Source organism: Lipotes vexillifer, unplaced genomic scaffold (assembly GCF_000442215.2).
Source record: "Lipotes vexillifer unplaced genomic scaffold, Lipotes_vexillifer_v1.1 scaffold371, whole genome shotgun sequence".
Taxonomy (NCBI): Eukaryota; Metazoa; Chordata; class Mammalia; order Artiodactyla; family Lipotidae; genus Lipotes; species Lipotes vexillifer.
In genome coordinates, this window is record NW_006786304.1 from 3,619,811 (window position 1) to 3,632,806 (window position 12,996).

At 57.3% G+C, this 12,996-nt stretch overlaps 1 protein-coding gene across 1 annotated transcript in view; it reads left to right on the plus strand.

The window, feature by feature from the left end:
- The window catches only part of MEGF8 (multiple EGF like domains 8), a 43,977-nt gene extending 35,128 nt beyond the window's left edge, over positions 1-8,849 (plus strand). The window contains exons 35-41 of the mRNA XM_007458695.1: positions 2,665-2,872; positions 3,067-3,226; positions 3,654-3,846; positions 4,329-4,499; positions 4,668-4,798; positions 5,286-5,418; positions 7,590-8,849. Of these exons, the coding sequence (XP_007458757.1) occupies positions 2,665-2,872; positions 3,067-3,226; positions 3,654-3,846; positions 4,329-4,499; positions 4,668-4,798; positions 5,286-5,418; positions 7,590-8,849 (2,256 nt within the window). The remainder of the gene's footprint in view (positions 1-2,664; positions 2,873-3,066; positions 3,227-3,653; positions 3,847-4,328; positions 4,500-4,667; positions 4,799-5,285; positions 5,419-7,589) is intronic.
- The last annotated feature ends 4,147 nt before the right edge of the window (positions 8,850-12,996 follow it).

Consider the following 12,996-nt stretch of genomic DNA (forward strand, 5'->3'; position numbering starts at 1 on the left):
TCAGTTAATTTCTGACACTATCTACCGGAAATCAGAGTCAGATCCCGCAGGTTAAAGTGTTCAGTTCCACAAGACTGCTCCCACTTCAGATGCCCGTCACAAATCCATGCTAACTGGCTGTAAATTGGGGGTTCCTACCATCCCCTCTGCAGGTTTGATAATTTGCTAGAATGGCTCACAGAACTCAGAGAAACATTTACTTACTCACACTGGTTTATTATAAAGGATACAACTCAGGAAGAGCCAAATAGAAGAGGTGAATAGGCAAGGCATGCAGCGTTTGCATGCCGTCACTGGACATGCCGCCCTCCCAGAGGACGCATTTATCAACCTGGAAGCTCTCTGAATCTCGTTGTTGTTGTTCTTTTATTTTTGGCCGTGCCGCGCGGCTTACGGGATCTTAGTTCCCCGACCATGGTTTGAACCCCAGCCCACAGCAGTGAAAGCACAGAGTCCTAACCACCGGACTGCCAGGGAAGTCCCCTGAATCTCATTGTTCAAGTGTTTTTATAGAGCTCAATCTCTCCCCTGACCCCCGGTGGGTGAGTGGGGCTCTAATCACTTGATTTTTCTGCTGACTCCCCTAAGTCACCCCGTAAGCATAAACTCAGGTGTAAAAGGGGTTCCTTATGAACAGCAAAAGACATCCCCACTGCTCAGGAACCCCTATGTGTTTTAGTAGCTTAGTACCAGGAACCGGGGACAAAGGCCAGATACATTTTTGTGTCATACCACACCGTCCCATAGGAAGGTCACCCAAGTTAGATGGGAGAATGTATGTAGAGCGTGGAGCCCGGCCTGCTATTCAGTAAAAACTCAGTAACATCCCCACGTTCCGCCCACTGGGAGGATTCCCAGTCTCCGCTGTCTGGGACACACCAAGAGGGTCAGTGCAGCGGCTGGGAGTGGGGGGTGCTCCCCGTGGGGCTCTCAGCGTGGCTGCAAGGGCAGAGGGCCCCTGCTGTGGCACCTCTAACAAGCAGAGGCCTCTCGTCCTCAAGCCTGGGGTCCTTCCGGTGATACACGTCCTCCCTAAATATTATTGAGATTTCCATTATTTGTCTTTATTGGAATCCCAGGGACTGGAAGGCAACACCAGAGAGCCTGCAGGCAGCTCAGGAGGTGTGAGGCGGGAGGGAGTGGTGGGGCGGCTGAATGGAGAGTGCGGAGCTGATGCTGCATGGGAATGTCAGAGGGCTGCTGCCAGGTCTTCTGATTTCTGGGAAAATCAGTTAAAACCGTTGGCTCAGGTGTTTTAAAAACACAGATCAATCATAACAGGTGCGCAGACCAGACCTGTTGTGATTTCGCTCAAGGGCAGCCTTATTTTAACAGGCAGGCATTGTTCTTCTGAATGCCTTTGGCCTCAGAGCCTGGGGCAGACAACAAGGTGCTCCCTTCTTCCCTGGCTGGCTGGCTGGCTTCTTCCCTCCTTCCCTTTGTCCTTTTACCAAATTCTTCATTGAGCACCTTCCTTGTGCCGGGCACTTTGCTAGGCTGTGGGCATATGTCAGCAGATGAGCTAGGATCCTGCATCTCTTCCAGGAACACAGGAAATGCAGTTTATGGTATTGGGCAGCATCACATTTGGCCACTAGGGGGGTCCCAGCAGAAAGTGCTGAGCAGACTGGAGCCTCGGGCTTCTCTTGGCCCCCTTCCAGCCTGCCCCTCTGTTTGTCAAGGGGTGCACTAAATTCAGATCTGGAAGCCTAACCTGGAGAAGAACTTGGCCATGGCAGTTCAGCCAGGCTCGGCTCATCACCGGCGTAACCCGTAGGGACTCAGAGCTCCGGCCACAGCTATCAGGGTTTTCTATTTCAGGACTGCATGGTTGCTTTGTTTCTTCCTAAGTGCTTCCAGACAGCCAGCCTAGACTAATCTCTTTCCTCCTATACTGTACTTAAGGCCCAAGTCGTAAATAAAATGCTCTCATACACTGAGGTAAGTTTCCAGGAGTGTGAACCTCGTTGAGCACCGTGTCTGGGTCCCAGGACACGATAAGTGATGGTGTGTGAGTTGCTGTGCAGCCCCTGACCACGGACTCCTCAACTTCCCAGCCAAGGGCGGGAGGATCCTGTTGCCCCAGCAGCTGGGTCCATGTTCTAAGAGGCTGTGGCTGGCAACCCCCCTCCTGATGCTTGTTTCTTTTTCCACCTGGGATCATTGCTGTTCTTTGACTGTAAGAAACAGCTGCATCCCAAGCCAGGTGGGTAAAGGGGCTCATTATACCAACACAGTGGTGCCTCTTGTAGCCCAGGTGGAAAGTGCAGCCAGGTCCTACCAGGGACTGGAGGTGGAGCCTGGAAAGCTGCCTGTCTACCTGTCTTTGGGGTGTGTGATTCTCCTCTCTGCTTCTTTCTGTCTCTGCTCTTTTCTTGCCTCTCTCTGTTCTCTTCATTTGCTGTCGTTTGTTCATCCAAGTGGCCCAGCCAGCCATAGTCTACACAATCTAGTTTCAAGGATGTCCCTAGCCTGACTTCTGGTCTGAACTTCTAGTTACAAATGCCGAGGAGGGAGAATGTGATGACCCCAGCTGATGTCCATTTTGGTCCACCCGGTTGTGGCCAGCAGGGGTGAGACCTCTGAGAAGAGGGTGCAATCCAGGAAGATACCCAGGAGGTGTTTGTTTGATCTTCTTTCTCTGCCATTTCCCCTCCCCTGTAGTGTCTGAGCCCCTCCTACCTGCCCCTGCGATGTATGGCTGGAGGCTGCGGGCGGCTGCTCCGAGGACCCGAGAGCTGCTCCCTGGGCTGTGCTCAGGCAACCCAGTGCGCCCTGTGCCTGCGGCGGCCCCACTGTGGCTGGTGTGCCTGGGGGGGCCAGGATGGGGGTGGCCGCTGCCTGGAGGGTGGACTCAGCGGCCCCCGCGATGGTGAGACGGGTTTTCGGATGGGGTGAGTGGGGCTGGCTCCTGTCTGCGTTCTGACGTGGGGTTTGGTGCAGAGGACGTGGAGGGCCGCTGGGGGCTCTCACAGGTGGCGCTCAGGGGAAGGGGGAGCAAGGGCCCGGGTGGCTAGGCTAGTGGTTCAGAGGCCTCCACAGTGAAGCCCTGTATCCTCGTGCCAGGGCTGACATGTGGGCGACCTGGGGCCTCCTGGGCCTTCCTGTCCTGCCCCCCTGAGGACGAGTGTGCAAACGGGCACCACGACTGCAACGAAACACAGAACTGCCATGACCGGCCCCACGGTTACGAGTGCAGCTGCAAGACGGGCTACACCATGGACAAGTGAGGCTGCAGGCCAGACGCGGGGGCTTGGGTGGGGTGCAGGGGAGCAGGGCCAGGCAGACCGTGGGGTGGGAGAGTCTGCGGGGAGCGGTAGAGGACGGGGCGTGGATCAAGGTGGGGCGCAAGAAAGCGTCCATGGTGTGGAGGAGGGCGTGAGGGCGGGGCTAGGTCGTGGAGGGCAAGGTTGGTCAGTTAGTTTAACAGGGTACCCTGGGAAGGGGGTCATCGCCCCTGGAGGAGGTGCTGGGCTGGACCCGGGGCAGGGGAGAGATGCAGCGGACCGGGGCGGGGGGTGGACTAGTTGCGAAGAGGGTGGGCTGGCCGGTGGTGGCCTCAGAGGCGCGGTGAGGACCGTGCCGACGGCTGGGTGTGCCTTTGGGAGGGAGCGGCCCGCTACCCTGCGCTGACTCCTGCCCCACCCCTGCAGCGTGACGGGGCTGTGCCGCCCCGTGTGCGCCCAGGGCTGCGTGAACGGCTCATGCGTGGAGCCCGACCACTGCCGCTGCCACTTCGGCTTTGTTGGCCACAACTGCTCCACGGAGTGTCGCTGCAACCGCCACAGCGAGTGCGCCGGTGTGGGGGCCCGCGACCACTGCCTGCTCTGCCACAATCACACCAAGGTGTCCGTCCGGGACCTCAGGCCCTTGCCCCGGGCCTCTGTGCCTTCAGCCTACACTCAGGCATCTTGAGCCTCCTTCCAAGCCCCAGCGAGCTAGGCACAGGGAGGAGGGGGCCTAGCCCTATCCCAAGGGAGTATGAGAGGACCCTGGGGACACCGTCTGGGTCTGTATCACAGAGGGGCCGCCCTGGATAGCGGGACAGAATTAGTACTGGATCTCGGAGGGGGATCCCGTGGAGGAGCATCTGGGATCCTGTGGGGAAGGGCTTTCTGAGCGCAACACTGGGGCTGAAGGGGGGTGAAACCCCATCACTGGAGGTGTGCAAGTGAAGGCAGAGGGCTCGATGGCAGATGGGCCGGGACTGCCCAAGCCAAATGCCTGCGCTGTTGCTGCCCTCCCCTGGTGCTCTCAGAACCTTCCCCCAACTCTCACAGCCACTGTGACTCTTCACCCGCTCTGACCGCCCTGTCCCTGGTTTCCAGGGCAGCCACTGTGAGCAGTGCCTCCCGCTGTTCGTGGGTTCAGCTGTGGGGGGCGGGACCTGCCGGCCCTGCCACGCCTTTTGTCGGGGCAACAGCCAGGTCTGCGTCTCCAGGAAGGAGCTTGACATGGCCAGGAGGGAGCCGGAGAAATACTCGCTGGATGCAGATGAGGTGAGAGAGGCTGGGGTCCTGAGCTCCTGGGTCTGAAGGAGGAGGGGGCCGGGGGCCTGGACTCCTAGTCTGAGGGAGGAGGAGGCTGCTGGGGTCTGGACTCCTGGCTCTGAGGGAGGAGGGGCTGGCCCATGCATTTTTGTGATCTCCCTGTCCTTCCTTGGCCAGATCGAAAACTGGGTGACAGAGGGTCCTAGTGAAGACGAGGCCGTGTGTGTGAACTGCCAGAATAATAGCTATGGGGACAAGTGCGAGAGCTGCCTCCACGGCTACTTCCTGCTCGACGGGAAGTGCACCAAGTAAGTGGAATGGGGGCCCGGAACCCTTGGCCCGCCCAGGAGGAATAGCTCTGGGAGCCAGGCTCCTCTCCCCAGTCCTCTGCCCTCAGTCAGGAAAGGATGAGATCCCCGCTGGGGGTGAAGACCTAGACTCAGGTGGGAGACCCTCTCCCTCAGGCCAGTGCTGAAACGCAGGCTATCGAGCAGCCCTGGTGGAGACTCTTGGGCAAAAAGAGAGAGGGCCCTGAGGGAGAGGCCTCAAGACAGCCTCCCCATTCCACCCGCTTCCTTCTGAATGGTCAGTAAGCCCTGGAGTTCGTCCGTCCTGGGTTCTAATCCTGACTCTGCCACTTACCAACACTGTGGCCTTGGGGTAAATGGCTTGACCTCTGGGAGCCTCAGTTTCCTCTTGTGGCCTCATGGATTGGAGCTCACGTTTGCAGCATCCAGCCTGGGCCCCCGTAGGTCTTGGGAGCTATATAACGCCCGTCTTCTTCCCTCTCTTCAGATGTCAGTGTAATGGCCATGCGGACACATGTAACGAGCAGGACGGGACAGGCTGCCCGTGTCAGAACAACACAGAGACGGGCACGTGCCAGGGCAGCTCCCCCAGTGACCGCCGAGACTGCTACAAGTACCAGGTGCGGCTAGAGAAGCAAGTTATGGGCCGAGGGCCCCATGCCCAGAAGAGGTCAGGGCTGGGATGAGGTAGCCTGGCCCAGGCAGGACTGACAACGTGGTTCCGATATCTGTGGTCATGGGGATCAAGGTCAACTTGATAGACTGTTCCTGAGCCCTGGTCAGTTTCAGGGCCCGGGCGGTGATGCTGGGATCCCAGAAATGAGCCTCTTGTGGGTGGTGGAGGTGAGGAGACGGACTCCATTACGGAGAGTCAGAAAACTCATCTCATAGTAGCTTAAGCAAAAAAGAAAATGTGTTGGCTCTCAAAACTGAGGTCTGGAGTCCACTTCAGGAATGGCCAGATCCAGGTGCTCACACAGTACAGTCAGGAGTCCTCCTTTCCCTGGATCTTGACTTTGCTCTCCTCTGGGTTGGCTTCATTCTCAGGCAAGTTTTCGCTCAAGTGGTGGCCCTCACCTGATCACTTGGGGCCAGTAGGGGATCTCATATTATTACTAATACCCATATGCAAATTCCCCTTGAGTCCATATCCCCTTTCTTCAGCTGGGGGACTCCTGGAGCCCCTGTACTGACTGCCTGGTTGGTTACTGTGTTGCAGGCTCCCCTTCCACAGAGGGGATATTCCATGTTCCTTCCTTGGAGTACAGCTCCTACCACCCCACCCACCTACCTTCTCTCTAGTTCCAGAAGGAAGAGAGAATCCCTTGCTCGCCTCAGTCTCCCTACCCATCTATTGGCAAAGATGCAACTACGCCCAAAATGGCGACAGAGCTTCACAAGCCTTACTGACCCCTAACATTTCCATCCAAGACCAGAATTTTTTCTTTCTTTTCATTTTTTTTTCAGCCTTGCCGTGCGGCACGCATGATCTTAGTTCCCCAGCCAGGGATCGAATCTGTGCCCCTTGCATTGGGAGCTCAGAGTCTTAACCACTGGATCGCCAGGGAAGTCCCCAGAATTTTTGCTTGCTTGATGCATAATCAAAAGGCCCATTGGTCTTTGTCAAAACAGAAGTTCAGAGCTTAATTCAGACCTCCTCCTCCAGCAGCTCTGTTGGTAGCTCTGAAACAGCAGTTTCCTTAGCTTCTAATGATAGCAGTAGTAGTTAGTATGTAAGGAGTGCCTGCCATAGATACAGTGGAGACAGCACAGACACGGAAGGCTCATGAAGGCTGTGCTAGGGCCTCGGTGAGCTGTGGGCATAAGAACAAAAGGAGGCTCAGAGACTTGTCCCAGGTCAGACAGTTGGCTGGGTTTGGAGCTTGGACTGACCCTGGTCAATCCCAGAGACTGAGTGGTTTCCACTGGACTGCAGGAATCAAAATAGCTGTTATCCAGCCAACTTGTTCACTCAACACCTATTTACTGAGCACCTAATATATGCCAGGCACTGTGCAAAGCACTGGGACACAGTAGGGAACAAAACAGGCAAAATGTTCTGTCCTCAGGGAATTCATGGAGGAGTCCAGCAACCAACAAATGAATATTTCAGACATGTAGTGTGTTAGTGATGAGCAGTAAGGAGGGAAATTAAGCAGAAAGGAGGGCGAGGAAATGTTGGGAGCGGGAATGGTAGATACAGTGGCCAAGGAAGGCCTCAGTGAGAATGTGACACTTAAGTAAAGACATTCACACATTTGGGGGAGGGGGCAGGCAGGAGAGCGATCCAAGCAGAGGCTCAACCAGTGCAAAGGCCCTGAGGCAGGACCTACCCAATAGAGTCCGGAAACAGCAAGGTTAGCAGGCAAGTCTGGCTCACCTGTGCTGGGCCTGTGATTTCAGTAGTGTTTACTATCTGTGTACAGAGGAAGAATCTCCAGTTCAGCAAGGTTAAGTCACTATTCCAAGGCCACACAGCTAGTGAGGAGGTAGAGCCAGGATTCAACAGAGCTCTTCATTGCTGTGCCTCAGAGTTCCAGAGGCTTTGCCACTAGGGTGCTGTGGTCACTGGGGTGACAGCAGGAACAGCAGTGCTGGAGTGTAGGGTGCTGTTGGTGTCCACACTGTGTCAGGGAAATCCAGGGGGGTCACAAGGAAGCTGCTGGGACACTGTGGAAACCCAGGGCAGGGGCTACTTACCAGTAGGTACAAAATACCAGTCCTCCTTGGAGGAGGGCTGGACCCTGAGTTCAGCTCTGATGGCCGCTTCCACTCCCTACCCTGCCCACAGTGTGCCAAGTGCCGGGAGTCATTCCACGGGAGCCCGCTGGGTGGCCAGCAGTGCTACCGCCTCATCTCCGTGGAGCAGGAGTACTGCCTGGACCCCACGTCCCAGACCAACTGTTTCCATGAGCCGAAGCGCCGCGCTCTGGGCCCCGGCCGCACTGTCCTCTTTGGCGTGCAGCCCAAGTTCACCAATGTGGACATCCGCCTGACGCTGGATGTGACCTTTGGTGCCGTGGACCTCTACGTCTCCACCTCCTATGACACCTTCGTGGTCCGTGTGGCCCCCGACACCGGTGTCCACACCGTGCACATCCAGCCGCCACCGCCTCCCCCAGCCCCCCCACCCCCTGCTGACGGTGGGCCCCGGGGGGCTGGGGATCTGGGGGGACCCGGGGCCGGAGGTGGGCCGGCCACCCCAGCAGAGCCACGAGTACAGGAGGTGTGGCCACGGGGCCTGATCACCTACGTGACGGTGACAGAGCCATCCGTGGTGCTGGTGGTCCGTGGCGTGCGGGACCGGCTGGTCATCACCTACCCGCACGAGCACCACACCCTCAAGTCCAGCCGCTTCTACCTGCTCCTGCTGGGCGTGGGGGGCGCCGGGGGGCCCGGCGCGGCCGGCTCGCAGGGCCTGCTCTTCTTCCGGCAGGACCAGGCCCACATCGACCTGTTTGTCTTCTTCTCCGTCTTCTTCTCCTGCTTCTTCCTCTTCCTGTCGCTCTGCGTGCTGCTCTGGAAGGCCAAGCAGGCCCTGGATCAGCGGCGGGAACAGCGCCGGCACCTGCAGGAGATGACCAAGATGGCCAGCCGCCCCTTCGCCAAGGTCACCGTCTGCTTCCCGCCCGACCCTGCTGCCCCGGCCCCCGCCTGGAAGCCAGCCGGGCTCCCACCACCCGCCTTCCGCCGCTCGGAGCCCTTCTTGGCACCCTTGCTGCTGACGGGGGCCGGCGGGCCCTGGGGACCCGTGGGAGGGAGCTGCTGCCCACCAGCCATCCCTGCCGCCACTGCCGGCCTGCGAGCCGGGCCTATCACCCTCGAGCCCACCGAAGATGGCATGGCTGGCGTGGCCACCCTGTTGCTCCAGCTGCCTGGCGGGCCCCATGCACCCAACGGCGCCTGCCTGGGGTCAGCCCTTGTCACTCTGCGGCACAGGCTGCATGAGTACTGTGGGGGGAGCGGGGGTGCTGGGGGCGGTGGGCACGGGGCTGGTGCGGGCCGGAAGGGACTGCTGAGCCAGGACAACCTCACCAGCATGTCTCTCTGACCCGTGGTGGGACCCTCAGCCACAGCAGTCGAGTCCCCTGAGGGGGCCGCCCTGGACTTGGGGCCCCTCCCCCTGGGACACTGTGTCCTCAGAGACCTCTGGTTTCCTCCCCCTGGGTGGGGTGGGGTGGGGGGGTCCCCAGACAGGCCTTCTTTGTTCTGCATTCAACAATTATTTATTGGATACCTACTATGTGCCAGGCACTGTTGAAGGCACTGGGCAGAGCGGGAACCAAGACAGCCAAGGTTCCCTGATCTCGTGGGATTTAGGTTCTAGTGAATGGAGCCCGTCGGCATGCGCGGGCACACGCGCACACCCACAGACAGGTGAGCTAGGCCATTGCGAATGGGACGAGTGCCGTGAGGTAGCAACGGGACGTGGCTGTGAGGAGCCTTGGGGTAGTCAGTTGGTCCCTGTGCGAAGCTAGACTTTAAGAAGGAAACTGGCTGTGGGAAGGGCTGTGGGAAGTGGGATCCAGGCAGAGGGGACTGTTAGGACAAAGGCCCTGAGGCGGGAACCAGCTTCTGTTATTGGAAGGATCGGAAAGCTGGCCAGTGTGACCCAGAGCAAGTGTGAAGAGGAGGTGAGGTCAGGGTCAGGCAGGGGGCGGATCACCCAGGGCCTGTGGGCCACACGTAGGGTTTGGGGTTTTATTCTCAGGGCATTGGGCAGCCATCGGACAGTTTTAGGAGGGAGAATGACAGGATCCGATGTATTTAAGAGGTCGCTCAGCTCTGTGGAGAGTGGACTGGAGATGGTGAGAGAGAGGCAGCAGGGGGACAAGGGATGGGCCAGATCAGGGAAGTGGCCGCGAGAAGAGAAGTCGGGAACAGATGCAGGCTGTGGGTGGAAGGATGTGACGATGGTGTGGACGTCGGAGTGAGGGAGGGAAGGAGTCCAGGCTGACCCCAACTTTGTGGCCCAAACCGTGGGTGGAAGGTGGGTTTATAAAGACGGGGCAGACTGGAGCTGTGGGGGGGAGACCAGGAGTCCAGCTTTAGACCTAAGATCCCCTTTAGAGACATCTCTTCGGGTAGGTCCAAGCAGGGAAACAGAGTCACCCGGGGTATTTCAGCAAAGGGAGCTGAGTGCGGGGATTGGCTGTACTGGTGAGGGATGCTGCCGAGAAGAGATGGGACAGTGAGGCAGCCCAGGGGCGAGCCAGAGCAGGATGCTGTTGCTGCCACCGCCAAGCTGGAGGGACGAGGCTCAGGTGGTGGTACCTGACCCTAGGACCAGGGTCACTGTGCTCAGAGGGGGCATAAGGAGACACAGCCCCTGCCTGAGATGCCGCCCCAGGGAGGGCAGGGTTGGGTGGGGGACACCAGGGTTGGGAATAGAAATGGAAGAGTTTTCAACATACAGCTCTCTTCCCAGACAATGCTGCCTTGAAGCAGCATCTGACTTTTCCCCAGGGCCCACCCTCACCCCAGCCACCACCTTGGACTTCTGAGCCCTCCTACCCCTTGAGGACCGCCTCTGCCCCCCACCCCAACCCCATCCTAACCATCTTGAACTTGGGACTCCTCCTTTCCCAAGACTCCATCCCTCAGCTGTTTTTTTTGGACCTTGGAGAGCTGGGCCCTGTGTCTTCCTCTCCGTCTGAGACCATGTGTGCTATCAGAGGCCGTCTGAAAGAGGGGGAGCGATGAAAGCAACAAATAGTGTGGGGAAGATCCAGTGTCCAAGTGCTGTCTGTGTGCAGCAGATGGGCTGTCTTGGCTTTCTGACCCAGCACCTGAGAGCTGGTTAAATCAGATAAATGTCCTTATCTTGGTGCCCCCTCCAAGCCACGTGGCCTGAGCCTGGCTCTTCACTGTCTCTCCTGGCGGGGGTGGTGCCACTACAGAAGCTCTTGTTCCCCAGGAGGGATGAACTGAGGGGAGATGAGGGCAGTGAGGCCTTCGACCCTTGCCCAGATCCCTGTCACAAGGAGACCCCTGCTCGTCTCAGGAAGGAAAACAGACTGCCTTGGTCCCAGGTTCGGGTCTTATTCTGGCCCCTGACGTAAGAGAATTCAGGCAGCGCAAAGACTGAGGTGAGGCCCTAGCACGGTGAGCTTTCTCTAATTCAAGTAGATTCTCACAGCCCAAACCAAAAGCATCATGGGAGCCTTTATCCGCCAGTCCCCCGGCCAAGCAAGAGCGCTTTTGCGAGGGAAGGTGGGAGTGGGAGATCTCCATCCCGTCGGTGGGCCTTGCTCAGCGTGGGAGTCTTGCTGGGAGTGTTCCTCAGTGTACTTACAACCCAGCCCCTAGGCACAGGCCGGCTGCTTCATCTGCTACTGAGCCAAGGACGTGACGATGTGTTGGATTTAGGGGGCCTGTGAATATCATGGTATTTTCAGACTTTATGAGCAATTTAAGGAGTTTTCAGGGATTACTCTGCCCGCACGTTTTGCCTTTATGAGCTGATAGTCGTACCTAACCTCCAAGACGTGACTGTGAGCTTACATTTTACTGAATACCAATGCTAGATGGCTCGCTATCATGATCTTTCCAACAATCAAATCTATGAGGTAGGTACCATGGAATCCCCATCTTGCAGATGAGAAGACGGAAGTTCATAGACATTATTTAGCTGTTGAGCGACAGCTGCCATTTGAACCCAGACCTGACTCTCACATCCATGTTCCTGACCACCAGGCTCTTCCACTTCCCAAGGAAGGACTGCTTTATTTAGCATAAGTTGACCTAGCTGTCTCAGCACAGAGTGGACACTAGGAGTAGGTGTTCAGAATGGTCAATATCTGCTCAGGATAAGGCAGAATTTCCCAACTGGGGAGCCAACTAGCAGTGGGACACGCTGCCTCAGGGAGTCCTGAGGCCAGTGGGGTCATCCCGCGTAACCAGAAAGGAGTTAAGGTGGTTATTCAAGACTCCTCCATGGGGGCTTCCCTGGTGGCGCAGTGGTTAAGAACCCGCCTGCCAATGCAGGAGACACGGGTTCGAGCCCCGGTCCGGGAGGATCCCACGTGCCACGGAGCAACTAAGCCCGTGCGCCACAACTACTGAGCCTGCGTTCTGGAGCACGCGGGCCACAACTACTGAAGCCTGCGCGTCTAGAGCCCGTGCTCCACAACAAGAGAAGCCACCGCAGTGAGAAGCCCGCGCACAACGAGGAACAGCCCGCGCTCGCCGTAACTAGAGAAAACCCGCATGCAGCAGCGAAGACCCAACACAGCCAAAAATAAATTAATTAATTAAAAGTGCTGGTCCTCTGCCAGGTCCTGCTAAATGCTTAGGGGGGGAAAAAAAAACGACTCCTCCATGTTGTGTTTGGACCCTTTGGTAAGGTCTCTTATTAGCAGTCACCCTGTGACTTTGCCTTCCTGAGCAGCGCGTTTGCACTCTGACTGGACTTTTCCTCTGGGGCACAGAGCCACCTTCCCTTCAGCTCCTGTCACTGCTATGCAGATGCCCCTGTACCAGTGCCCCACAGCATGTGTTCCTCCTTTTCCACGTCAAACCCTCAGCAGTTACCTCTCCCAGGTACCCACACACCGGATTGCAAGGGGCTTGTGGTGAAGTGAGAGAAAGCCTGGACACGGGTTGCTAGGGACCTGGATTCTAGCCCATGTGTGGCCACTGATGGCCTAGGGACTTCAGGAGAAGGGGAGAAATTTTACCAAGGACCTACAGCACTCCAGCGCTGTGCTGGGTCCTTGGCATGAGCCTTTTAATCTTCCCAACACCACAGCTGGGAGGTATGGGCTTGTTCCCCCATTCTGCAGATTCGGAAATTAAGTCCCTTGCCTAAAACTCAGGGCAGATTAGTAGACGAGTCCAGATTCCGACACAAGCCCGTCTGACTTTCCATTGCCCCCATGTATTACCTCTAAAATCTCTTCCCTTTTCTAAGCCAACGTCTCCCACCTGTGATCACACATTGTCTCCACCTCCACTGGGCTCCACACTGTTCTGGACATATAGCCGTCATCAAGGTCCCTGCTCTCATGGAGCTGACAAGCCAGTGGGGAGCCAAATAATAAAAGATTCGGTATGTTGGAAAATGACTGGAAAAACAAGGCAGTGAAGGAGGCTGGTGGGGAGGTAGGTACTTGCTCTTTAATGTAAGGTGGAAGCGGGGGGGGGGGGGGTCCCTTTTTTTTTTAAATTTTTTTTTTGCTGGGTGGGGGGTTCTTTGG